General features: G+C 53.1%; 2 protein-coding genes across 2 annotated transcripts; one reads left to right on the plus strand and one right to left on the minus strand.

Annotated features, from left to right (window-relative positions):
* The first annotated feature begins 5,826 nt into the window (after nucleotides 1-5,826).
* Nucleotides 5,827-12,965, plus strand: Gatd1 (glutamine amidotransferase class 1 domain containing 1). Its single transcript, XM_020182450.2, has 8 exons — nucleotides 5,827-5,959; nucleotides 7,735-7,811; nucleotides 9,324-9,429; nucleotides 9,811-9,918; nucleotides 10,812-10,906; nucleotides 11,405-11,498; nucleotides 11,679-11,790; nucleotides 11,904-12,965. Exons 1-8 carry the CDS (start codon nucleotides 5,896-5,898, stop codon nucleotides 11,908-11,910), a joined length of 663 nt encoding a protein of 220 aa, XP_020038039.1. The 5' UTR covers nucleotides 5,827-5,895; the 3' UTR covers nucleotides 11,911-12,965.
* A 2,161-nt stretch (nucleotides 12,966-15,126) lies between these two features.
* Nucleotides 15,127-24,300, minus strand: Taldo1 (transaldolase 1). The gene is made up of 8 exons (XM_020182440.2): nucleotides 24,141-24,300; nucleotides 20,645-20,768; nucleotides 18,286-18,393; nucleotides 17,805-17,936; nucleotides 16,307-16,482; nucleotides 15,935-16,132; nucleotides 15,585-15,730; nucleotides 15,127-15,324 (listed from the first exon to the last, which is right to left on the minus strand). The coding sequence occupies exons 1-8, from the start codon at nucleotides 24,235-24,237 to the stop codon at nucleotides 15,292-15,294; spliced, it is 1,014 nt and encodes a 337-aa protein (XP_020038029.1). The 5' UTR covers nucleotides 24,238-24,300; the 3' UTR covers nucleotides 15,127-15,291.
* Between the last annotated feature and the right edge of the window lie 604 nt (nucleotides 24,301-24,904).

The following is a 24,904-nucleotide window of genomic DNA, read 5'->3' on the forward strand; positions in this document are numbered from 1 at the left end:
GGGCCATACGACCCTCCGGTGTAAGATATCTCAGGGATGATGGTTGAGTGTCTCCCTGAAAAATCTTAAAGACAGGAGACAACTCACACGGTATAAGTTTTAAGGCAGGACTCAGCCAACAATTTTTGAAAATCATTTAAAGTTTTTAGGCTATCTTTACGGATTTCTATTTTTGGGGGGGCAGACAGAACATCCCTCAATAATCTGGCCCAAATAGGAAAAGGGAGATTGTTGCTGTATCTTTTCCAGGGCTACGATAAGATCCCATTTGGGCAATTGTTCAAGCACATATAATTTTATGCTCGAACCAACAAATTTGGGCCAATAGATTTTGAAGAATATCCAAACGAGGGTGGCTGAGTACAATATCATCCATATAGTGAATAATACAAGCTTGATCAAATTTTTGCCTTAAGGGTAGTAGGGCTGTGGCAACAAACGCTTGACACAGGGTGGGGCTGTTTGCCATGTCCTGGGGTAAAACTTTCCAATGACAACGTTCATGATTAAGCACAGATAGAGAAAAGGCAGAAATGTCTCTATCTTCCTCATGTAATGGAATGGTAAAAAAGAAGTCTTTTAAATCAATAATATAAAGATGATTTTGTGAGGGAATGGCAGTGGGAAGCCCGGATTTTAAAGGTCCCATGGGTTGCATCACCGTATCAACAGCCCCTAAATCCAGTAGCAAGCGCCATCTGCCTGACTTTTTCTTAATAACAAAAAATGGGTGTATTCCATGGGCTATGAGATGTTTCCATATGACCTGCTTGTTATAGCTCCTGTACTTAGGCCTGTGCTGCTGCTAATTTCTCTCCTGTTAAGGGCCACTGATCCACCCAGACAGGTTCATAAGTGAGCCAGGTAATTTTGGCCGCTGTCCTAATTGGGGGTGGGGGGGAGTTGTGGATCAGGGCCCCTTCTAAAAATGTGTAGGAGATATATCATAGCCTAGCTCCATACGAGGTGGTTGGGGTACCAGATAGACCTGCTCTCGTCGCCCCCGCTCATCTTTCCCTAAACCCTTGCGTGGATCAAAGCTTGTAGCATCCTATGAGAAACCTTAGTGCTGGGGTTATGCAAAATGGCTCCCATTTCTTGTAACCCATCTCTTCCCCATAAATTTACAGGCAAATCTTTTAGCATATGTGGTATAAAAGTGCCAGTGTTCTTCCTCATTGGGCCAGGAGACGGGGCAAGCACTCTGTAAGAGAGCTGTGGTAGAGCCGACACCCTTTAAGTCGCCAGTGGCCTGAATACAGGGCCACTTGGACGGCCAATGTTGCTCCACAATTACAGAAACATCTGCCCCTGTATCTAACAATACCATAAAGCTTTGCCATTTAAAAAAGGAACCATCTCGGGGTGATCAGCAGTGACTCACTGTACCCATAGGTATGACTGGAATGTCCAAACCCTTTCTCTCCCCACGGGGTGGCAGTAGGCACCTTCCCTGCTTTTACACTGGGAAAGATCACTAATTGTGCAATCTTGTCTGTGGGAGCAATGGCTACAAAGTTCTGAGGGGCTTGAGCAAGAATCTTGAGTGCTCCTGTGTAGTCTTGGTCAGTAACCCTGGGATGTATCTGGAGGTCCTTTAAGAACGTACTACTCCTGCCTAAAATTAATCCTACTGTATTTTTTGGTAAAGGCCCATAAATTCCCATGGGGACAGCCTGAACCCCCATTTCAGGAGTTAGGACGTAGCAGGAAGTGGGACTGAGGTCCAGTCCTGTGCTTCCTGGGGAGGCCTGAAAGAGTATGCCTGGACTCTTTCAGAACACAGAAAGTGCCCCTACTGTTTGGTGGGGCCGTGGCCAGCCCCATGGGAGTTTCCCTGAGGTGACTGTAAGGGGCAGCCCTCAATGTCAGTCTGAGATCAGCAGTGACAGCCTTGTCTGCAGTGAAGAAAGATTCCGGGTGACTCAGGCGCCTAACTGGAGGGCCCAGAAACCACAGGTCTAGGAATTTTATATTTTGAGCCTTTGTAGCATTCCTTAGCAAAATGCCCCAGTTTACCACAATGATAGCAAGTATTTTTCTTGGAAGGATGTAAAGTTTCTTTAAGTGCGGCAGTGAGTACCATCCCCTGAATATAACCTCCTTCTATATCAGAACAAAGGCAAATCAAGTCCTATAGAGAAGCTTTCTTTCTATATGGGCAAAAGGCTTCCTCGCAATGTTTATTTGCATTTTCAAAAGCTAGTTGCCAAGTTAATATTGTGCCAGTTTCAGGATTCCCTACAGTGCGACCAATGTGTTGCATGAGGCGTGCCACAAAATCCTGAAACGGTTCCTCAGGGCCTTGTAAAATTTTTGTAATTTTCTGTGACTTGTTGCCTTTAGTGGGCAGCTCTCTCCAGGCCTGAGTGGCAGCAATAGCAAGCTGCTCATAAGCTTGTAGAGTGTAATGGGGTTGATTCCCCAGCCCTGCATGATTTCCTTGGCCCAATTACATATCCACAGTTATGGGAACGCCATGAGCAGTGTTATAGGAGGTCTGCCTGCTCTTTACATAATTCTGTATAACTAGTTTTCCACAAACGATAATCCCTGGGACTGAGCCAGGCCTTGGCTATGGCCATCCAGTAGTAAGAAGGCAAGGCAGTATCAGCAGTTACGCTGCTTAGCAGCTGCTGAGTAAAACCCACTGTGGCACCATACATACTACATGCTTGTTTTAGTTCTTTAAGAGTTTTAAAAGAAATCTGCTCATGCCACCTTTGTGGCTGCCCTGTAGCTGGGTCAACTCGTTCAAACACTGGGTGGGCATGAAATCCAGAAGTATCCTCTCCTAAATCCCGTGCCCTGGCAATAGCACTCTGAAGTGGGCTCTTCAGCGTAAAATTCTCTCCTTTAAATGGTTTAGACTGTAGCTATGTCTGATGGATTATCAGTGCACCCTGATAATCTTCCTCATTTTCACTACCCTCCAAGCTAGACTCGCTCTCAGAATTGCCGCCAGGGAGGGGAAGTTTATGATGCTTAAAAGTTGGCAGGGCCTCTAGCAGAGGAGCCATGGTAGCAAAGGGTAGTGGTGGCTGAGACTTTTCCGATATTATGGGTTCTCACCCAAATGGCTGCTGCCACCTGAACCTCTGCATCCCCCAGGCTCTGATTCTGAAGATTTGATTTTTAGTTTATGAACAGGGGCTGGGTCTAAACAATCCCAAATCAGGCTCCACATGATGAACATGAAGGTCTGTATTTAACGGCTCCTGAGTTTTTCTCCTATCTTTTGCCAGGTTTCTAAATTCACTGTCCCTTCCTCTGGGAACCAAGGGCACATATTCTGCACATAATCTAAAAACTGTAAGTTGAAGCAATTTAACCTTACTACCCCTAGTTTTAAGCATATCTCTGAGCATCTGTACATAAAGATCTCTACTTTTAGATCCTGTTTGTCCCATATTATTTTACATCTGACTATTTTCAATATCGCACTCTCCGCCTTGCCTTGTTTTTTGTTTAGACGCATCCCCTGGAGAGTGTTCCCTTGCCTGATCCTCTGAGATCCCCGTAATCAGGTCCCTGTTTGGGCACCACCTCTTGCATCCTGCACAAGTGATTGGGAGCGATGGGGAATGAGAAAGACAAAGACACAGAGAAAAACTGGGATCAGATGGGCTACTGCTCCTGATGAGAGTCATGACCCCTGAACTACTCCAGCCCGTTTGTTTTATATGTAGGAACAAGGAAGTGAAAGCAGGTAAATCTTTGTGCATCAGGGCACATCAGCAGTAAAGGTTATCCACAGGTCTTCAGCATGAGGGGCATCAGGAGGTCTCACAAGGAATTCATGGGTTGTTTTTCTTCTTGCACTGGGGAACAAGTATGAGGATGTGGTTAGGTATTTTCTAGGGCTGAAGGTCAGTACGGAGCTCTGGAACTTTTGCAAGAGAGCTGTGCAAACTCCTGTGGTTCTGAGCTGGGAAACTAGGGCTGTGCAGGCTGGGCTCCCTTCCCAAAGCATGGGTAGGCCTATGCCAGGGGACCGACTCTTGGGCCTGGCTTCTAGTCCCCTACACAGGGAAGTGTGGGGACAGATCCCAGCCACTGGAGCAGGAAACCACTGGGGACAACAGACCACCTGGTGGCAGACCCCTCCCCCACTCCAGGGCAATAAGACAGGGCCTTGAGGGTCATCTTACCACAGAAGGAGACAAGGGAAAGACAGTCTCGAAATGTCAGACCCAGAATGTGACTCCTGGCCAGTTACTACCCTCAGACCTTTGCTACAGCTTCCTGGTTCAGGCAGGTCCTGGCCAGCCACTGCCTTTCTATCACACCTGCCCCATGAAGGCCTGGGTCCCAAACACCACATGGACCTGAATAACCTCATAGGCTTACCCATGAAGGAATCAAAGCTGTGCTCACACAAACATGCAGGTCTGGACAGAGGCCAGGGACTTAAGTCTGAGGGTCAACTTGCAAGCACAGTGCTCCAAAATACACTAGACAGTGCAACACTGCACACACTGCACACACCAGACTTGCTGCTAGTGTTGGGGCTGGAGACTTAGCTTCCTCCTCCCTCCCTTTCTTGGAACCAAAGAACTTGCTTAACAAGTCCCAGTATGTGAAGAGTGTGGCAGGTGGACACCCACAGAGTGGAGAACTCCTGTAGGCTCAGCTCCTGACAGTGCCCTTAGTTCTGCACCTGTAGCTGGCTCAGCCAGTTCTGGTGCATTAGGAATGCCTTGGGGGCAGTGCAGATGGGGCTGGGTGACCAGGTGGACCATTCTGCCCTAATTCCAACTGGTCCGTACAGCTCCCAGGCTCAATGCCTACAGGCGAGCAATTGTGGGGGATGGGACACTCTCCCTGTGGTTTGGCCCATCCTGGCCCTGTGGGTCTTGAAAAGGGCCCTGGATCTTCTCTTTCCAGGCCCAACTAGGAGCCCCAGCTTTCTTCTTACTGTGAAGGTAAGGTGAGGGCAGGTGTTCCTGACTGGTGGTGGTTGAGGTCTGCTTTGGGCTGGGCAGGAGACAGGGGCCAGTGGTTGTGCGTGTCCAAGGAGGCTTGTTGGCCTGAACTCACCATTCTGACTGCTCCTAATCACAACAAACTTTCCCTCCTTGGAGCAGAAACTGCAGGGCATAGGTGGTAGTGGGGGAGGGCAAAAGCCAAGACACCCCCTTAACCATCAGTTTGGTCCAAGCCTTCTCCAGCCGCCCTCCCTCCAGCTCAGGCTTTAAATGATGCTCACCTACTGAATGACTGCCCATGAAGATACTCCCGTGTAATATCAACGTAAAGAAAAACCATTTCAAATGCAGCTCGACCCCAGACAATTTCCTACCCGAACTCAACATTCTACCCCGGAGGCGTCCCCATCTCAAGAAACGACACCCCCTCCTTTCCTGGACACTTTTGCATCTCCCAACTGTCCTGCTGAAGAGGATTCCCCCGCCTCAGAGGTGTCTAGCCACCGCACCCCTCACCTTCGGACACAAGCAGCCGCCCCCGGAGGCCCGCTGGACAGGCCGCCCTTGTCCCCCTGTCGGGGCGCTAGTCGCAGGCAGGGTCTTCGCTCCGGGTCCACTCTGCAGCCCGGCTCGACTCGGCCGAGTGAAGGGTCAGGGACGGGAGAGCACGGTACTCCTGGTGCCGATCGGGAGGCCGCTCGGACCGCAGGCCCCCGGAGAAAGGAGAGGGCGGGCTAAAAAGCTAGCGGAGACCACGAAGGTGCGGACGACCCCGGTAGCCAACCGCGACCCCAACCGTGCGGATGACCCAGACGCCTCAGCCACCCCAGCCCCGCCCCCGATCGAAGAACACGTGACCCGCGTGCGCCACTGAGCGCGCGCCCCGCCCCCGGACGTCCCCGCCCCCACGCACGCACGCACGCGCACGTCCCGCCCCCGCGCATAGGCGAGAGTGCTGCCTGCGGCCATGGCGTCCGAGCGGCTACCCAGCCGGCCGGCCTGCCTCCTGGTGGCCAGCGGCGCCGCCGAAGGTGAGACGCACCGGGCACAAGGCCGTCGGTCGAGTCGGGCGCGGTCGGCTCAGGAGCGACAGCTGGGCGGCTGGGCAGGCGGGAGCGTCAGTGCCGGGCCGGCGTTTCTGGGCGTGGCGGCTCTGTGGCCCTGGCCCGGAGGCCGGCGTTTCTGCTGGAGGAGTCGGGGTTCTCCGCGGCTGCACCTGTCCCCCCGGGGCGGGCCCATCAGGACCTCAGTGCGGGTCTGGAGCGTCTGCCCTAGGAGGCTGGGTGGCAGGTCGCGGGGGCCACCGCGCTGGTCTTTCCCTTGCCCTGTTCCCGCCCTCGTGCTCCCCGGGAAGCGCTGCGGGACGGGGCCAGCTGGACGGACGGCCAGGGCGGCAGAGACGAGGTTCCGCTGACCTCGCACAGGGTTCCAAGCAGGTGCCCAACTGCCCGGCGAGGCGTGAGCATCTTGGCTCAGCTTGAGGAGGTGATTCCTTCGAGGGTCCTCAGGGAAGTGACCGGAGGAAGTCACACTGCTGGGCTGTGGGTGGGGGCCGGAGCTGAGACTTAGGGGGTTTCCCTCTCGAGAGGGGACTGCAGGGTCGTGACCTACTGAGCTCCGCCCCAGACCGAGGTGGGGGGAGCCCCGAGGCCGCTCAGCGTCGGCAGAAAGTCCGAATGCCAGGCTGGCTGTGCCGCAGGGAGGGAACTGAGGAAGTGGGGTGACACGGGGCTCTGAAAAAAGCCATTGGACTGGGCGGATCCTCGTGGGAGGGGTGGTGAGTGAGGGTTTGAGGATGTCGAGGGGCAGAGGTTGGGGAGACTTTGATTTGCTTCGGTTTGTGTGTTTTTTGCACTGGATGTTTATTAATTCATAAGAGTGAGTAAAGATTAAAATGTGCAAGAATTGGGTCTTGGTAAAAGCAATTTAGAAACCAGAACACTGAAGACGAAGTGGGTGTGTGCTGCCTCTGTCGGATGCGGTAGAGCTGGATGCGGTAGAGCTGTGCTCTTCTCCTGTGGGCCTGGAGTCTTCTGAGCTGGGGGTGAGGGGGCGGTTTTTTGAGACAGGCCTCACTGTGAGGCGCATGCAGCTGCCTGGGGCTATTGCTCCTCCTAACCCTCCAGGCCGGCACTCCCACACTTTGAGGGTCCTCAGAGCACAGTTGAAGCAGCATGATGGGGGCAGAATCTATACTCTATACCCCTGGGAGGAAGGGACCCTGCATGTCCTTCCTCTGGGGACAGGTAGGGCACACCTCTGCTCTCTAGCTGCCTCTCCCCATAGGCCCACCTCCGTGGGGATGGGCTCTGCTCATTGCTGCTATAAGGGGCTGATCTGAGCCTTTGCCTTTGGAAAGGCCTCTAGTGGGTAAGGATGGGATGAGGCCAGGGCCAGCATGGCATGGACAGTTGAGGTGGGCTGGGTTCTGCCCCTACTTCTGGCTGGGCTTGATTGAAGGTGGAGGTACCAGGCCAGAGAGAGAACCTTCTCTGGAGGTTGCAGAGCCACCGGTTGGCCTGTAGGTCTTGTGGGGCCAGTGGGCCAGGGTTGGCAGAACACAGATCTGGCTGTGCCCCTCTGACCACATCATCTGAGCTTCAGCTTCCTGGACCTGAAGAGGGAGGGCGGTGGCTGTGCCTCAGGGGAGTGGGCCCTGGGGTAGGAGAGATGGGCTGCTCCTAAGGGTGATTCTGGGACCAGAAGAGCCCCCCAGAGGCATTGGGGGCAGCCTCCTGGGGTGGGGATAAGTGTGGGACAGCCAGTCCTGCCAAACCTATACCTGTTGGGGACCTTTCTCCTCTAGGTGTGTCAGCCCAGTCCTTCTTCCACTGCTTCACGATGGCCAGTGCTGCCTTCAACCTGCAGGTGGCTACTCCTGGGGTAAGTACAGTCACTTCTCTCTGGTGACAGGTTCTCCCTCTCTGGGGATGAGGCCAGGAGCATTGCTGGTGTTGCTCCCTGGAAGGAATGGGGAGTCCTCTGTAGTTTGTGTGACCCCACAGGAGCTGACTTGGAGTGAGGGATCTGCAACCAAACCTGGTAGCACCCTCAAGTGCTAGCCTCATTTCTTTTTCTTTTGCATGTCTCCCAGTGGGAGATGAGGCTCAGCCCATAGTATGAGGGACATGCAATTTCCACTGGAAGGAATACTTTTTTTTTTTATGGTACTGGGAATGGAACCCACCCAGGGCCTCAAGCATGCTAGATCAGTACTCTCCCATTCCAGCCATACCCCCAGCCCTTTTGCTTGTACTTTTTTTTTTTTTTTTCCAGTATGGGACTTGAACTGAGAACCTTACAATGGCTAGGCAGGTGGTCTACCTTTGAGCCGTATCTCTAGCCCTTTTTTGCTTTTAGTTATTTTTCATATGGGGGTCTTACTTTTTTGCTGGCCTGACCATCCCACCTGTGTCTTCCTTGAGCTGGGATTACAGGTGTATACCACCATTGGTTGAGATGGATTCTCACTAAGGGTTTTGTTTTATCTTTTTTTTTTTTTCTCTAGTGGGACTGGGGTTTGAACTTAGGGCTTCATGCTTACAAAACAGGCACTCTACCCCTTGAACCACACCTCCAGTCCATTTTTGCTGTAATTATTCTGGAGGTGGGATTTAGCGAACTGTTTGTACAGGTTGGCCTTGAACCTTGATCCTCCCTATCTCAGCCTCCCAAGTAGCTAGGATTACAAGCATGAGCTACTGGCACCCAGCTTTCTTGCTAACTTTTTGCCTAGTCTGGTCTCAAACCTTGATCCTCCTGATCTCAGCTGGGATAACAGGTGTTTGCCACCACACCTATTTGGTTTTGGGGTTTTTTTTTGTTGAGACAGGATCTCACTACCTTTACCAAGATTGGCATCAAACTCGAGATCCTCTATTGGGAGGAAATTCTTGGTCCTTTGATGGTGTAGGCCCCAGGGACATCAGATGTAAATAGGTCCACAGCAAGGATGCATTGCATTTTTGTGATTTTGCCTGTTTTGAAGTCACCTCTGAAGTGGGTGAGACAGTTGCTGCCACTTTCTGCACAGGAGACTCAGGAGGGAGCAGGGTGTGGTGTAGCCCCTGGTGAGACCTCAGAGTGTGCCAGCTTGGATGTGGGGCTCTGCTGGGCCACCACACATGGGGGTCTGGCTCATTAATCCTTCCTAGTACTCGATACCCTGTCCTGTAGCAGCAGCTGAGACAGTCTCATCTTGGGGTGTGGTGGTCACTGGAATTCCCTGGCGGGGCAGCCCATAAAAAGGTCTGTGTTCTTAGGTGCCTTTGCACCCTGAGAAGCTGCTTTCAGGGTTCCTCCCCTTCCCATTTCCATCATTTCCATGCTCCCTGTGAACCAACAGCTGGGATAACCCCAGTGCTGACCCTCGTCCTCTGGGCTCTGCTCCTACAGGGAAAGGCCATGGACTTTGTGGACGTGACCGAGAGCAATGCACGCTGGGTACAAGACTTCCGTCTCAAGGCCTATGCTAGTCCCGCCAAGCTGGAGTCCATTGATGGTGGGCTGGGACTCACACCCTGCTAGGCAGCATGGTCCTCCCCCGGGTGGGTGCCTGAGACTGTAGGGTCAGCTTATAGGCAGGTTTAGGGTTTCTGTATGTTCCCCTTCTCTGCCCCTGAAGCTCCCCTGGGGCTTGCTATGAAGGTCTGTGGTTGCAGACAGCCTCTGATCCATATCCATGGGCCCCAGTATTCCCATGCTCTGGGGAGAGTGCAGACTGCAAATCAGGCTGGCCTGAAGAAGCCTGTGTGGGGCTGGGGAGCCATAGCCGGTGTAGGGAAAATGACAAGTGATGCCATCTAGCCAGTGGGTCCCTGTGGAGGGTTGGCCCCTGCCCTTGTGACTGCCTTGTGACCTCTTGACCTGTGGTCTCCCTCAGGTGCCCGGTACCATGCCCTCCTGATCCCTAGCTGTCCTGGCGCCCTGGCCGACCTGGCCAGCAGTGGGTCCCTGGCACGCATTCTGCAGCACTTCCGCTCTGAAAACAGTGGGTGATAAACTGGAAGACCGACCAGCAGGCAGACACAAGAGTGACAAGGAGCAGGACAGACAGGGACAGATGCTGGGGTGACACAGCAGGAGAACAGGCGGGGGGCATCTGTGGGGTGATGAGGACAGGCGGGGGCAGATGCCTGGGTGCAGGGGTGGCAAGATGGCTGAGAGCAGTGGGTGAGGAGAAACTGGAGAACAAGCAAGGATGGCAGAGGCGGGGTCACTGACAGATGCAGGGTTCAGAGTTGGACATGCTGGGTCATTTCACCTGCCAGTCAGGTAGGTGTGGAGAGCCACAGTGGCTCTGACCTGCAAGGGATAAGTTTGCCGTGCTATCCATGCACACCCTTGTGTGTGCAACCTTCAGGGCAACTGTGCGTTCTTCCATCATTCGCTGTCCTGCAGGCCTTTGCAGGCTCTGAAGAGGGTGGGTGGCTGGGCCCTCCTGGGCTCCTCTGTACTGGACCAGGCAGGATGTGACAAACACGTCTGCTGGCTGTGCGCTCCTTAGTGGCCAGTCTGCAGACTGTCTGGGGCTTCACACAGTGTCTTTTTTTGGGCCTGAGCAGACAGCAGTTGTTTCAGCCACCTCAGCCGTGGAAACGCAATGACACCAAGCAACCTTTGGTGGGGAGCCAGGGTGGCCCCACAAGGCCAGGGAACCACCTGGGAGCACCTTACCCGGCTGTGTAGGGGCAGGCAGTGGCCTGGTTCATGGACCTCGATCTCCTTCATGCCCTCCTCACGTGTGCCTTATCACCAAAACCTGAGGCGACCCAGACTCTAGATCAGATCTGGTCTTAAACCACCCACTATTTGGGGGTGCTGGTCTGGGAGGGGCTGGGCCATGGTGGGCATCCAGAGGCTGAGGTGCCTTTCTGCTTTCAGAACCCATCTGCGCCATTGGCCATGGTGTTGCTGCCTTGTGCTGTGCCACCAGTGAGGACAGGTCCTGGGTATTCACCGGCTATAGCCTGACAGGGGTGAGTTCCTTGTGGACAAGCCATTGTCCCACAGTCAGGCCACACCAGGTGCAGAGTCCCACAGGCACTGTCACCCTACCTTCCCATGTCACCAGAGCTTCTCTTTCCTGAATTGAGGACATCATGTCCCATGTGACAGGTGCCAGGCACATGTGGATGAAGTCGGGCAGCCTGGGACCCTCCAGGGCAGGCTTTGGCCCCTTGAGCGAGGGCCAGTCTTCATCCAAACAGGCATTGTGGAGTCCACAAAGGGCTTCCCCTGGGACTGCCAGCCCATCTCATCTTGGCCCTGTGTGCCTGGTGCTGGGGGAGCTGGTCAGTTGGACTGCCGCCACAGTGCCCTTATCTCTGGCTTCCTGTCCCCTTCTCTCCTCATGTGAAGAATGGGTCCCTGCTCTACTCTGACTTAATCTTTGGGACCAGGGGAGGGCACTGGGCAAGGCAGAAGGCAACACTGCCAGGGACTGGTTAGTCTGGCTCAGACCCTTGCCCCCACAGCCCTCTGTGTACGAGCTTGTCAGAGCACCTGGCTTTGCCCACCTGCCACTGGTCGTGGAGGACTTTGTGAAGGACTCAGGAGCTGGCTTCAGTGGTGAGTCCCAGCTGATGCCCCCACATGTACAGCAGATGGATAGGGCTGCCTGCTGCATCCTGGGGAAGCAGCCCGGGCAGGCTATGACCCCTGGACCCTGCCTGGTGCTCACAGGACCTCAGTGGGTGGGAATGGATCTGGGGGCATTGTGGGGTTAAGTCCTGTGCCCTGTCCTTCTAGCTAGTGAGCCTGATGCTGTGCACGTTGTTCTGGACCGCCACCTGGTCACTGGACAGAATACCAACTCCACTGTCCCTGCTGTGCAGAACCTGCTCTTTCTCTGTGGTGGCCGGTAGGCTTTGGGGAAGGGCTAGGGGGACTCCTGCCTTGTGACCAGCCCTTTGCTGGGCTGTGTTGGCCACAGTACACTGCATGCTGAGCCTGGACCACATGTCCATCCCATAGGAAATAAGCCTGTGGTGGATGCTGCACCCTTGAGATGGACCAGGTGTCCCCAGAGGGAGCCTCTGGGGCTCTGAAGACCACATTTGTCCCCACCTGTTGAGGAGCCTCTGAGGCCCTGCCCTGGACCTTGTGGGACTGTTGAAGGCCTCAGAGAGAAATGGTTGGAGTGCAGAGTGTTTTCACCATCAATGCAAGGAAGTCAGTTTCAAGGTTCTTGGGGTGGGGTCTTGCCCTACTGTGGCCTCTCTGCTGACCCCATCTCCTTAGCTACTGGGGGGTAAGGGTTAGGGAGGGCCCAACAGACCTGTGCTTACTCAGAACTCATCCTGGCCAAAGGTGAACAGGGAAATTCCTGTTCACATTCCCTGCCCCCAAACTGGCAGCACTCCTGCTGAAGAAATCTGCCCTCATTTAGCCCTTGCTGTGTGGAGGCCCCCACCAAGCCCAGAATGGTGCTGCAGCCATCAGGATAGACACAGGTGTCACCCCGCCCTGTATAGTATTGATAAATATGTTTGTGAATATCACACTATGACATTCTTAAGAAACTGCTGTCACCCAACCCCCCAGTTTGCCCAGTGGTGTTTGTCTTGTAGTACCTGTGGAGTGGCCATAGGTTCAAGGTCTATGTGGAAGCAGGACTGGCCATGAGTCATCACCTCTCAGGCCCTGGACAGGCCTTTGCTGGGGCCCAAGGCAGCTTTGTGACTGTCTCTCTCTTGAGTGCAATTTGTTTGCTGTCTCTTCCTGGGGTGTCTGGCATGTGGCCCTCCAGTGAGCAGCCTGCTGGCCCTGGAGTAGCTCAGGTCCTCTCCGATCTCTACCTGACTGGCTATCACAGCTATCCCCAGGCTCCAGGGTGGTACCCAGTGTCAGGGACTTGGCAGGAGGCACCTTGGTGGTCATAAGGCTTTGATGAAGAAAATTCAAAACAAATAGAAGACTGAAGCAAGGCAAGGCACTGCTGCTGGCCTTGCACCGTCCTCCCTCATCTGCTCTTGTCACCATGTGGTAATGGACATCCTTGGACAAAACTGTTGAAAAATCTGAATCATGCCTTGTCTTGGTCTGTTTAGACTGCTGTAATGAAAAACGAACAAAACCACACACAGAGTGGGTGGTGTGTGCACCACAAAAGTTACTTCTCTTTGGGCCCCAGTGACCTACACCTGTAATCCTAGCTACTTGGGAAGCTGGGGAGGATCATGGTTCAAGGCCAGCCCTGGCAAACGTTTTGTGAGACTCATTTCCAAAATACCCAGAGCAAAATGGGTTGGAGGTGTGGTTCAAGTGTGAAGCACTGAGTTCAAACCCCAGTCCCACCAAAAGGTATTTCCCCCAGTGCTGGAGGCTGGAAGTTCAAGATGAGTCTGCTGAGGGCTTTCTGGCTCAGAGGGCGCTTTGCTGTGCCTCACATGGTGGAAGGGGCAGAAGTTCTCTGGGATCTCTATGAAGGCGCTAAATCCCATTCTTGGGGTTTTACCCTCGTCCTAACCACCCCCAAACCATCAGGGGTGAGGTGTCAACATGACTTGCAGCGGTATTCAGGCCACAGTGGGAAATGATACAGCGAAGATACCATTCAAGAGTGGGTCTGCCCGCTGTGCTAGGCCTCCATGTCCAGGTCCAGGCATGTGGGGGTGGAGGGAGTTGTGACTGAGCTGGGCCTCTGCCACCACTGTGCCTGGTTTCAGAGGGTTTGGGAGCAGCAGGCTGAGGAAGCGGAGAGTGAAGAGAAAAACCCAGACAACTGACAGCTTTCCCCATGTGCCTGGGTATGTTCTCAAACCTACCCCTAGTCTACCCAAGAGAAATAGAGACCATCCCATGAACGAGGAACCCTGATGTTCATGGCTGAGCTAGTCACCATGAGGAGGAATGAAATGTGGCTTTCCTGCAATGGCATATCATGAATGTAATATTGTGTCCAATCAGGCAGTGCTGATATCCATGAAATTAGCTATTTGGTAAAAAAAAAAGCTAGTAATACCTAACAGCTGACCTTGTCAGCATCCTATCCAGAGACTGGGTTGCCTGCCATCTGGGTGGGAAAGGGGAATGTTGAGAAGTTGGGCCTGAGTATGCACAGCTCTACTGAGATCACGTGACTATGAACTGTGACCTGTGTCCACAAAGCTTGCACACAGCCTGGCCTCTGACCCTAGGTTCCCCAGGACACTGGCGGCACAATACTGTTGGTGTCTTCCGAGGACAGCCCACTGGTCAGCCCAGGAGGTCTGTTGCGCTGTAGGAAACTTTGGCCCAAGCTGCCCATGTACTGAGAAGGGGAGGGATGAGGCTTTGCTCATTTAGCTCTTGGACACCCCGGCCCCCTGTAGTGATACCCTGCAGGCCCTTTGGCCTGACTAGGAATAGGTGGCAAGAGCCTCCCCAGGAGCCCTGCAGGTCTTGACCCAGGGCAGTGACAGCCTCGCTCTCTCCCCTAAGGCTCTTTCAGTATTCAGGACTCCACCTGCCCAGACCGGCCATTTCTGGAATAGGGAGATGCCAGAATCCCAGGTGGAGTAAGCTCTTGGTGGGTTTTCTGAGGAGGAGCTCAGGAGCAGCTCCATGCACCTCTCCAAATGCCCCCGATCCAAACAAATGGGGGCTTGCAGGACCCTCACCAGAGCCTTGATGTCTCTGGGTATACGCTTGGCAGGGGAAGAGGGTGCTCTGTGGTCCTCCATGCCTACACGTATAGCTTCTGTGCCCTGCTCCCCCAGCAGTCTGGCACTGAGCCTGCATGCCCTCACCCTAATGGTTCTAGGGATGGTGAGCCACCCATGGCTGTCCTGAGCTCCTCCCAGCAATGGGAGTGCTCCACTGCCTTGGGTTTCCCATGCTAGGTTTTAAAGCCAGGGGTTTGGTGTACCATGCCATCCCCACATGGATGCCATGCTGGGTGGGGCTGCTCTTCATTCAGGCAGGCATCACCTCTGCACAGCATGGAGCCCTGCTGCTCCTCCAGGGCAGAGCCACCATGTGTCTCCCTGCTAATGCACCCTACAAGCCCAGGAGACAAGGATGCCAAGCACAGAGGCCCCTGTGCAGGGTTCTCTCTTTAAAACTAAAGGTTTCCAGTTGTGCCCTGGCTGGGGGTGCTGAGATAAGGGCTACGAGGGTGACCCTCAGGGCTCCTGACCCCAACCCAACTCTCAGTTCCTGACCGGTGCTGGGGCAGGTGCTGCTGATGTACAGAGAAGGTGAAATGAAACACGGCACAGGAAAAGTGACTGCTTTAATGCATTAGGCAAAAATTTACATAAAATCAGAAACCTATGATCCATCTCTGCTGATTGCTGAAAAATGCAAGATTCATTACAAGCTGTGTGCAGTTAGACCCAAGTCAAAGGCAGTGCAGATGTGGGTCCAACCTCAGGTGCTGTTATTTCCCATTCTCTGCGCTGAACATTCGTTCCTAGAAATGAACACAATGTGAATCACATGGCATGAGTCATGTAGCTGCCCCCCACCATCCCTGCCAGGGCTGCAGTGACTGACTACCAGGGCTGGGGTAGGACCCATGAGTCCCAGGAATGTTCCCATGCCCTAGGATGGCTCTGGCAGGCCCCTCACTGGGTAGCAGGTGAGTGGGACCTCAAAGGGTCCCCACAGTTTCAGCTGTGGCCTGACTTTACTGCAGGTCACATTGCCCAAGGCTGCCCAGTCAGAACTCACCGTCAGCATCTGCTCCAACTTCACAGCGTCAGCAGCAAACTTTCGGATCCCATCAGAGAGCTTCTCCACAGCCATCTGGTCCTCATTGTGCAGCCAGCGGAAGGCCTTCTCATCCAGGTGTATCTTCTCCAAGTCACTGGCCTGGGCTGGGGGACACTACAGCTCTCCATGGCCTACCCTGACCCCTCGGGCTCAGAAGTGTCCCTAAGGTCCAGGCATGGCACCTCCCATCAGGGCAGCCCTCCCCTCCTCACACTGAGCCAGTGACTTGTGTGAATACACGTGTGGACCGCAGACGGGGTCCACAGCCTCACCAGGACAGAGGGACAGGGCTGGATCCTGGGCCTTACCCGCCTTGGCCGAGAGCACAGGAGCCAGCTTGGTACTGTCCTTGAGCAGCTCCCCTAGGAGCTTGGGAGAAATGGTGAGGAAGTCGCAGCCTGCCAGTGCTTTGATCTCGCCCGTGTTCCGGAAGGAGGCGCCCATGACAATGGTCTTATAGCCAAACTTCTTGTAGTAATTGTAGATTTTGGTGACACTCTTTACCCCTGGAGGATAGCTACCAAGTTACAGCCTGGCAGCTGCCCTCAACCCCCGGTCCTGCTGGACCCCACACCGGTCACACACACACACACACACACACACACACACACACACGGCACCTCGCCCTGCTCAATGACACCGCAGCCCCCCTCACCCCATGACCTCCAAGGGCAGCTCACCAGGGTCCTCCAGGGGCTCGTAGGATTTCTTGTCTGTGTTTGCCACATGCCAGTCAAGGATGCGCCCCACAAAGGGGGAAATGAGCGTCACACCTGCCTCGGCACAGGCCACGGCCTGGGCGAAGGAGAAGAGCAGCGTCATGTTGCAGTGGATGCCGTGCTGCTCCTCCAGCTCCCTATGAAGATGGGACAGGATGAGTAGTGGTGCAGACCAAACGCAGCCTCAGGCTGCTCTTGGGCACCTGCCGTTTCCATGTGGGAGGACACTGCAGTTTCCTAACTGAAGGGGCAGGAACAGGACTGTCCTTTGTTAGGAAGAAGCCTGGAGCTCCAGGATTGTGCCTGGATAGTGGGTTATGGGTAACCCAGCTTTCTTCACCACATCCACATTACAAAACAGGCAAAGGCAAGAAGATCTACATGCCTGCTCCAGCACCAGGATCCCAGGTCCCTCACATTATCACAAAGCTCATGTCACTATGTCATTGCTGACAGTAGCTAGTACCTCACTCTTTCTAGGGCCACCCAGCAAGCTCATGGCCCCAGCCTCTCGAGAAGCCCTGTGGCATGTTAAGCCCTCATCCAATGCCCACTCCCATGCACTGTGGATGTCTTGGGTGGATCTCCAAGGACAGAGCAGAGCCCACTCTGCCATATGCCTGGATGAGGGCTGCTCCAGCTACAGGTTCCCTCCCCAGGGCCAGCTTCAGAGGTGTCTTTGCCACTCGGATGTCCAAGAATGGGTGTAGCTCACACCATGCTGGGACAGCCAAAGTGGAGAGTGTCTTCCACTGACCGTGTGACTCAGCAACCCACTTCTCAGAATTTTCCCACAAGAAAGGAAAACTCAGGTCCACACCAAAGTGTGCATGGCTATGTTCAAAGCATTCCAGTGGTCCAAAAGTGCAAACAGACCATGTGACCAGCAAGAGATGAATGGGTGGACTTGTGGTTTATCCATACAATGGAACATTATTCAGCCAGAAAACAGAATGAAGCACTGGCACATGCTACATGTGGATAAACCTTAGATCATGCCAAGTGAGAGAAGCCAGACACAAAAGTTCACATGTTCTCTACTTCTTATGTGAAACATCCAGGACATGCAAATCCAGACAGAAGGGAGACCACTGGCTCTGGGTGGGGCCTGGTAGGGGAACAAGCAAAGGCAGATAGGAGACGAACGCATCTTACTGAGGCTCCTGTATCTGGGTGAGAGATACAGAGGAGTGCTGCTTGGATTTTACATTTTCTGTCTCTCCCACACTGAGCATGTAATTTGGGTAACAACTGTTTTCTTTTAAAAAACCATGTAAACTTAGGATTCATTGACTACTGAGAGGCAAAACCTGCAGCTGGTTAATGGGAAGCCTTCCTTTCCTCCTGGCTGCTGTGAAATGGCATTCCCTGGTCCAACCCTGAGCAGAGGGCACCTGGCTCAAAATTCCCCACTCTAGCCCCCAGAGCCGACAACTCCTTCCTTGTGGGGGGCACTTACTTTCCAGCCTGAATTCCCTCCCAGGTTGAAGATAGCTTGATGAGAATTCTGTCCTTGCTGATTCCTGCTTCCTTGTAAAGCTCGATGAGGCGCCTGGCTCGGGCCACCATTGCGTCCTTGTCAAAGGAGAGCCTGTGAGAACAAAGGATGAGGTCCCCCTCAGATCACAAAGGACACCCACCAAGGGACAGTGTGTTGTCAGCAGGATGTCCTGTTAGCTGAGCCACTGTGTAAGCAAACCCCTTCTGTTCAGAGAGCATAGCATGACTCAGGAAGCAATCTGAGACCCCACCTCAGGACCAGCATTCCTTAGTGGGATCCACAGGCTGATATTTTCATGAAAGACAGACTGGCAATCAGTCAAGCAGGTAAACAGGGAGCCCCATTGGTATGACTGTGAGAGATCTTAGAGAAGCAAACCTCCTCCTGAGCCATCAGTGCCACCAGGGGGACCTGCTGCCTCCCTATCCCACCCATCTACCTGGCATCTACTTCCGTGGATACGCGGCCCGGAATCTTCTTTAGTATTTCTGCTCCAAACAACACGAAAAGTTTATCAATAGCATTTTTAATCTGGTCCTCTTGTGGCCTGAAATTTAGAGGAAAACTGGGTTGGAAGCTTGTGAGGTTTCACAGAAGCCTACAAAACAAACGCTGTATTTCTTTGCCATATTACTGTCTCTCCATCTTTTTTTTTTTTTTTCCCCTAAAACACTGTTCCAGCTGGGTATGGTGGTACACATCTGTAATCCCAGCATCAGGAGGCTGAGGCAGGAAGACTCAGAGCTAGCCTGGCCTGGCCTCAAACACAGAAAAAAACCCAAACCAGCTACTCAAGAGGCAGAGATTGGGAGGACTGCAGTTCCAGTCCAGCCAGGGCAAGAAATTTGTGAGACCCCAGAGCAACAAAAAGCTGGGTGTGGAACATGCCTGTCACCCCAGCTATATGTGGGGAAGCACAAATAAAAGGATGTGGTCCAGGCCAACCCAGACATAAAATGAGACCCGATCTTAAAAACAATGCTGCCAGGCGCCGGTGGCTCACACCTAGATACTCAAAAGGCAGAGATAGGGAGGATCAAGATTCGAAGCCCACCTAAGGCAAACAGTACATGAGATCCTATCTCAAAAAAACCCAATACAAAACAGGGCTGGTGGAGTGGCTCAAGTGATAAGAGTGCCTGCCTAGCAAAGCCTAGCAAGCGTGAGGCCCTGAATTCAAGGGCCAGTATCGCCCCCCACCACCAAAAAAAACAACCAATGCCAAAAGTGCTGGAGTAGCTCAAGTGGTAGGGAGCCTGCCTAGCAAGTGGAATTTCCAAAGTTCAGACCTTAGTAGTATAAAACAAACAACTAGATAAAAACTAAGAACAACAACAAAAAACCCAAAACCACTGTTTTATTGTGGTAAAATACCTCTACCAAAAAATCTACTATCTTGAACATTTTAAAGTTCAGTGGCCCTGAGCACATTCCCACCCTTGGGTACCACCCCACTCCCTCCAGAACATCCTCATCTTCCTAAACTGAATCCCTCTATGTTTTGGCACTTGCAAAAAGTTACCTTTTCACCTAAGTCAAAGAAGTGATACATGTTTAAGGGGATGGAAATGCTAAGTACCTTGATCTGATTATAAACATTGTATACATGTATCGAATTACGACATAGTACCCCATAAATGTGTACAATTACTGTATGTCAAAAAAAAAAAAAACTACAAAGTATGATCTGTTTATATGATAATCTGGAAAAGGTAGAAATACCGTTTAGAGAGCAGTGGAGCTGGGGACATGGGAAGGGAGCAGACGCAAGGGTAGAATATGCTGCACCTTATCTATAGTGGTTTGCTGAATTTTGTCAAGCTCTAACATGTAACCAAGGTGTAAATGTACTATAATAAAAACTGACTTGGCAAAAAGAGCTTTTCAATCTCTCCCAAGTTGCCTGAGCAGACAGCAGATAAAGTGCAGGTGCTGTTCCAAAATGAACCACAAGCTGAGGGTGTTCGTCAGTTCACTACACATGAAAATGTCTCAGCCAGTCTCACAGGTTGAACTCATGGGTCAGCCGTGTGCAGGAGCAGAACCTGTCCAGTGACCACCCAAAGCAAAGGCTTACCATCACCCAATTTCAGGAGTGCTGAGAGAGGAGGAAAGGGAAGCTGGCTATGATGGGGAAGGCAGGGCCAGGTTCAGTGTGCAGAGTAGCTGCCACACATGGCCAGGGAGAGACAGCTGCAGCCACTGGGCCACTCCTGCCCAGGCCACACTGCCTGCCTGGTGCAGCCCTCAGCTGGGCACTGTCACCATGGAAATTTTTAAATGATGTCTAGAGAACTGAAGGGGGTTGGAGGGGAAGGGGGGAGGAACGGTCCAAACAGTGTATGCCCGTATAAATAAACGAATAAAAAATGATGTCTAGAAAACGCACAAGTATGGACCTTACAAGGTCTATGGTAGCTTAGGTCTGGGAGTGAGGACCCACTGCAAACAGGCACCAGGGAACATCCTGGAAAGTGACATGTTCTAATATCATATGTGGTGATGGCTGTATCACTGCACAGATTTACTAAAAGTCATCAGCTTGTGCTGTGAAATAAAGTGACAACCAGAAGACACTACAGTGGTTGAGAGGGCTGCAGGATTTGCCCGCAGAGGAAGGGCCTAGGGTGCTGCAGATGGCCTGTGTCTCCCATGTGGGGTGCTTACACTGGCACTGACACGTGCAGCTTACTCCATGCAAACCACACCTCAGTAAACACAAAGCCAGCATTCAGTGAAGAAGGAAACAAGCCGCTAACTAGCAAAGCCTCGGGGAAGGGGGGAGCCCTGGCACTCACCCGCCCAGCTTCTTGCCATAGGCGATGGCCTCCTCCACCAGCTCTTGGTAGGTGGGCATCTGTGCTGCAGCCAGGATCAGGGATGGGTTGGTGGTGGCATCCTGGGGCTTGTACTCATCAATGGCTAGGGAAGCAATTTTCAAAAGCAGGCGTGATTCAACCCAGGACTTTGCATATGCTGGGCAAGCATTCTACCATTGAGCTACACCCAAACCCTGACAGTTAATCTTTGTTTTGGGGGGTTGTTTTTTGTGGTAATGGGGTTTCAATTCAGGGCCTCACACTTGCTAGGCAGGCACTCTACCACTTGAGCCACTCCACAAGCCCTGTTTTCTGTTGGGTATTTTTGAGATAGGGGCTTGTGAACAATTTTTCTGGGCTTGGCTTTGAACTGCAATCCTCATGACCTCTGCCTCCTGAGGAGCTAGGATTACAAGCATAAACCACCGGTGCCTGGCTTGACGGTTAATCTTGATTGTCAATATGACTGGGCTGAGAGTGCCTAGATTAGTAAAGCACACCTCTGAGTGTGTCTGTGAGGGCGTTTCCAGAGAGGGTAACTAAGGGAGGGAAGACCCGCCCTGAATGCGGGCAGCACCGCCTGTGGGACCCATGTAGGATAAAGAAGGAAAAAGCCAAAAGCGCAGGCATTCTCTGCTCCCTGCTCACCATGAGGTGAGCTACTGTTCCACCACACCCTGCCTACCATAATGGACTGAAATCTCTGATATTGTAAGTCAAAATGACCTTTCCTCCGTTAAGTTCACTTTCTCAGCTATTTTGCCACAGCAGCAAAAAACTGACTTAATCCAATAGGAAAATAAGCAGAGCACCTGTATCCACCTGACTAAGCGAGGTCCCCTTCAGCAGTTGAATAGGGCATGGGAACACTGCTCTCACAGCTCCTTTCCTCAGAGGCTGGCCAAGAAGCAGCTGTCTGCATAGTGATAAGACAGCAACCAACATAAGGTGCCTGACCCTGTCATGGTGGCACATGGCTGTAATACCAGCACTCAGGAGGCTGAAGCAGGAGAATCCAGAGTTCAAGGCCATCCTGGACTTTATAGCAAGACCCTGTCTCAAAAAAAAAAAAAAAAGGCTAAGTGATGGGAGCAAACAAACTTCTGTAAGAGCTGACTTTCACCATCACCTGGGACCAATGTGCAAGGCCCCTGGGAAAACATGCACCAGGAGTGTGTCCTACTGCCCAGCAGACGCTAGGAGGCACACTGGTCCAACAGGACAGTATTCACAGTTGGCTTCAACAAATACTGTCTTTTCTAGCACAATTAGTTCTCTCTCAATTAAGAAAAGCCAGCACTGTACTCCTTTGCCTAGCTGCTCACCATTCTCTTCCCTTCTAATGGGGTCCTAAAAAATCTTTGCTTTCACCTACCCAAAAAATATATATTAAGAAAAGCCAATGGAGCTTGATCTTGGGCCCTGCCAGCTGGCCTGTCCCAATGGAATGTGCTGTGAAGAACAGGGACACAACCACTGAGGTCCAACTGCCCATTGTAGCAGGGACACAGTCATGGAGGCCCAGATGCCCATCATAGCAGGGGACTCGCTGGTCCAGAATGTTTGTTTGACAAATTAGTACTTTCAAAGTGTCCTTTGAAACAAAACTAGAGACAGAGAACAGAAGGGTTGGCCCTCTAGAACACAGAGGATCTCTGTAAACAGGACAGCTCTATGTCCTATCATGGTGCTAGTACAAATCTACATGTTATAAAACCTTGTGGAAACCCCCAGTGGAGGTCTGTAAGCAAACTGCTCACACTAGTGCTTGCTTCCCGGTTTGGATATCACTGGAGGAACTGGGTGAAGGGTTTCATGGGCTCCATGAGCTAATTTTGCAACTTCTGTGAGTCTACAATTATTTCAAAATAACAAGTTAGGAAAAAGTGTGCTCTAGCATGGTGCTGGCTCAGGTATACCAGTCTACTGAGTGATACACCAAAACTTTAGCATTTCATTGTATAAAATTACCCCTTGATAAAAGTTAGCTTTTAGCAAACTGCTTTTACTACAACTGAAAACAAAACCAAGGGGCTGGGGATATAGTTCAGTAGTACAGCACATGCTTAGCATGTGTGATGCCCTGAGCTGGATGCCCAGCACCAATCCCCCCCCCCCCCGCCCGCAGACCCATGGGGTCCACAGATGGGCTTCATGGTTCAGGAAACCTTCCACTGAGTACAAAACAAGGGGGTAAGTTGTTCTGGGAAGAGCTCCAGAGCTTTGATTCTATTTTCAGAGGCCTCTGACACCCAGGGAGTCAAGAAGTTTCACTCACAAAATACAGATCTCATTTAAAAACCCCTATGCACTGTTTACAATTACGTAACTTGTATTAATCTACATTATCAATAAATTTATTTTTAAATAAAGTTAAGATACATTTTAAAAAGTCAGCACTTGGTTTAGAGACTGCTAAAAAATAACACTCCCAGATCCCTCCTCCTATGGCCTTGGAAAATCCAGACATTGGCCCTGTACTACTAGAAGGTATAACAACTAGTTCTGTTCTACCTGGGGACAATCAGCAAGGAGTGATGCAGACAAGGGCTCCATGCACTCTGCAAACACTACAAATTATTCTTGGTGCTAAGGGAGAAAGCTGAGGAGTAGGCACAGGGACAGCCACCTTTGTGGCACTGTCTTATACATGGTCACCCGGAGAGATCCAGACTACAGGGGCAGAGGCCGTCATTGCTTGTGACTGGATCTCCTGAAGCCTTCTGACAAAAGTCCAGAGCTTCTATTTGTTAGACAGGTTTGGGTCACCCTGTTAGACCCGGAGCCGGTCTCTGAGTCCATTCTTTACATTCAAGCAGCCAAATATGTCTAGTCACTCGCCGAGGCTCTGTTAGACAAACAATGCACGTACTCAGTTACCAAGAGGAATTAAAGCCTGTTTCTCAAGTCACCATGAGAAAGCAGAAAAGAGCGGAAGGCACTTTGAGATGTTCACAGCAAACATGAAGCAAGGCTCACTGCAAGGCCGGGAGCTAAGGGCGAGCCGTGCAACCCTCCTGTCTGCGTGTCTCCCAGCTCCCTCCGAGCCCGCACAGCCTGGGCGCGAGTCTGTGCTCAGCAGGTGGGGAGGACGCCCAGCCAGGGCAGGCACCTGCCGCGGACGGTCACCAGCTGGCCCCGCAGGAAGGCCAGTGCAACAGGCTGTGTTAGCAGGTGGTGTCCAGCGAGCGAGCGCGGCCCTCGTAAAGCCCAGCCGGCGGCACCGCACCGCGCGGAAGCTGCAAAACCTCCACGCACGCTTCACAAAGGTCACGGGGTCGCCGAAGGCTCCAGGCGGGTGTGGAGCCCAGAGAGCCTTCGCAGGACCCGTCGGTCCGGTCCGGTCCGGCCCGCGCGCCCAAAGCACCGCTGACCCCCGGCCTCGGCGCCCACGAGGCCCCGCCCTGGGCACAGCCACCTTAGTCTGGGTCCCAGAATTAGGGGCCGCCTCATGGCCCGCCCCACGCCCCCTCACCATGGAAATCGCCCGTGTCGGCCACCACGGTGGTGAACTGCTTGAGCTGGTCCAGCGTGGACTCCATCCTCTGGCGCTTCACTGGGGAGCCCGACATGGCGAGGCACAGACGACAGCGGGGGCGGCAGCGGCAGCGGTGGGAGCGCAGCTGCCCACAATGCCCCGCGCTCCCCGACCAATCGGAGCGGTGGGAGGCGAGGCCCCGCCCCGCAGAGACGACGCTCCGCCCTAGAGGCGAGGCCCCGCCCCGCAGAGACGACGCTCCGCCCTAGAGACGAGGCCCCGCCCCGGAGACGACGCTCCGCCCTAGAGGCGAGGCCCCGCCCCCCGGAGACGACGCTCCGCCCTAGAGACGAGGCCCCGCCCCGGAGACGACGCTCCGCCCCCCTGAGGCGAGGCCCAGGCTATGGACATGAGGTCCGGCTCAGGAGACTCGGCCGCGGATCCCGGCTCTGGGGTCTTCGTGCGCAGTGTGGGAGGCCAGGACTCCCCGAGCACAAAGCATCGATTACGGGTGGGCCCAGGTCCGGGGAGCCCAGTTAAGGCACCAACGCGATGGGGACAGGGCGAACGGTCGGCCTACCCCCTTGAGGCAGCCGCTGGGCCGCCGCCCAGACGCCAGGACACCAGTTCTGCGGAACGACGACCAGGCCACGCCTGGGAACTAAGCAGACCCAGCTGTGCGACCCTACAGCCGTGGGGTCTTGAGAGGTCTTGATTGAAGAACCCTCCAGGGAACGTGTCCCAGTAAGAGGCATGAGTAG

This window comes from Castor canadensis, chromosome 1, assembly GCF_047511655.1.
Source record: "Castor canadensis chromosome 1, mCasCan1.hap1v2, whole genome shotgun sequence".
NCBI lineage: Eukaryota > Metazoa > Chordata > Mammalia > Rodentia > Castoridae > Castor > Castor canadensis.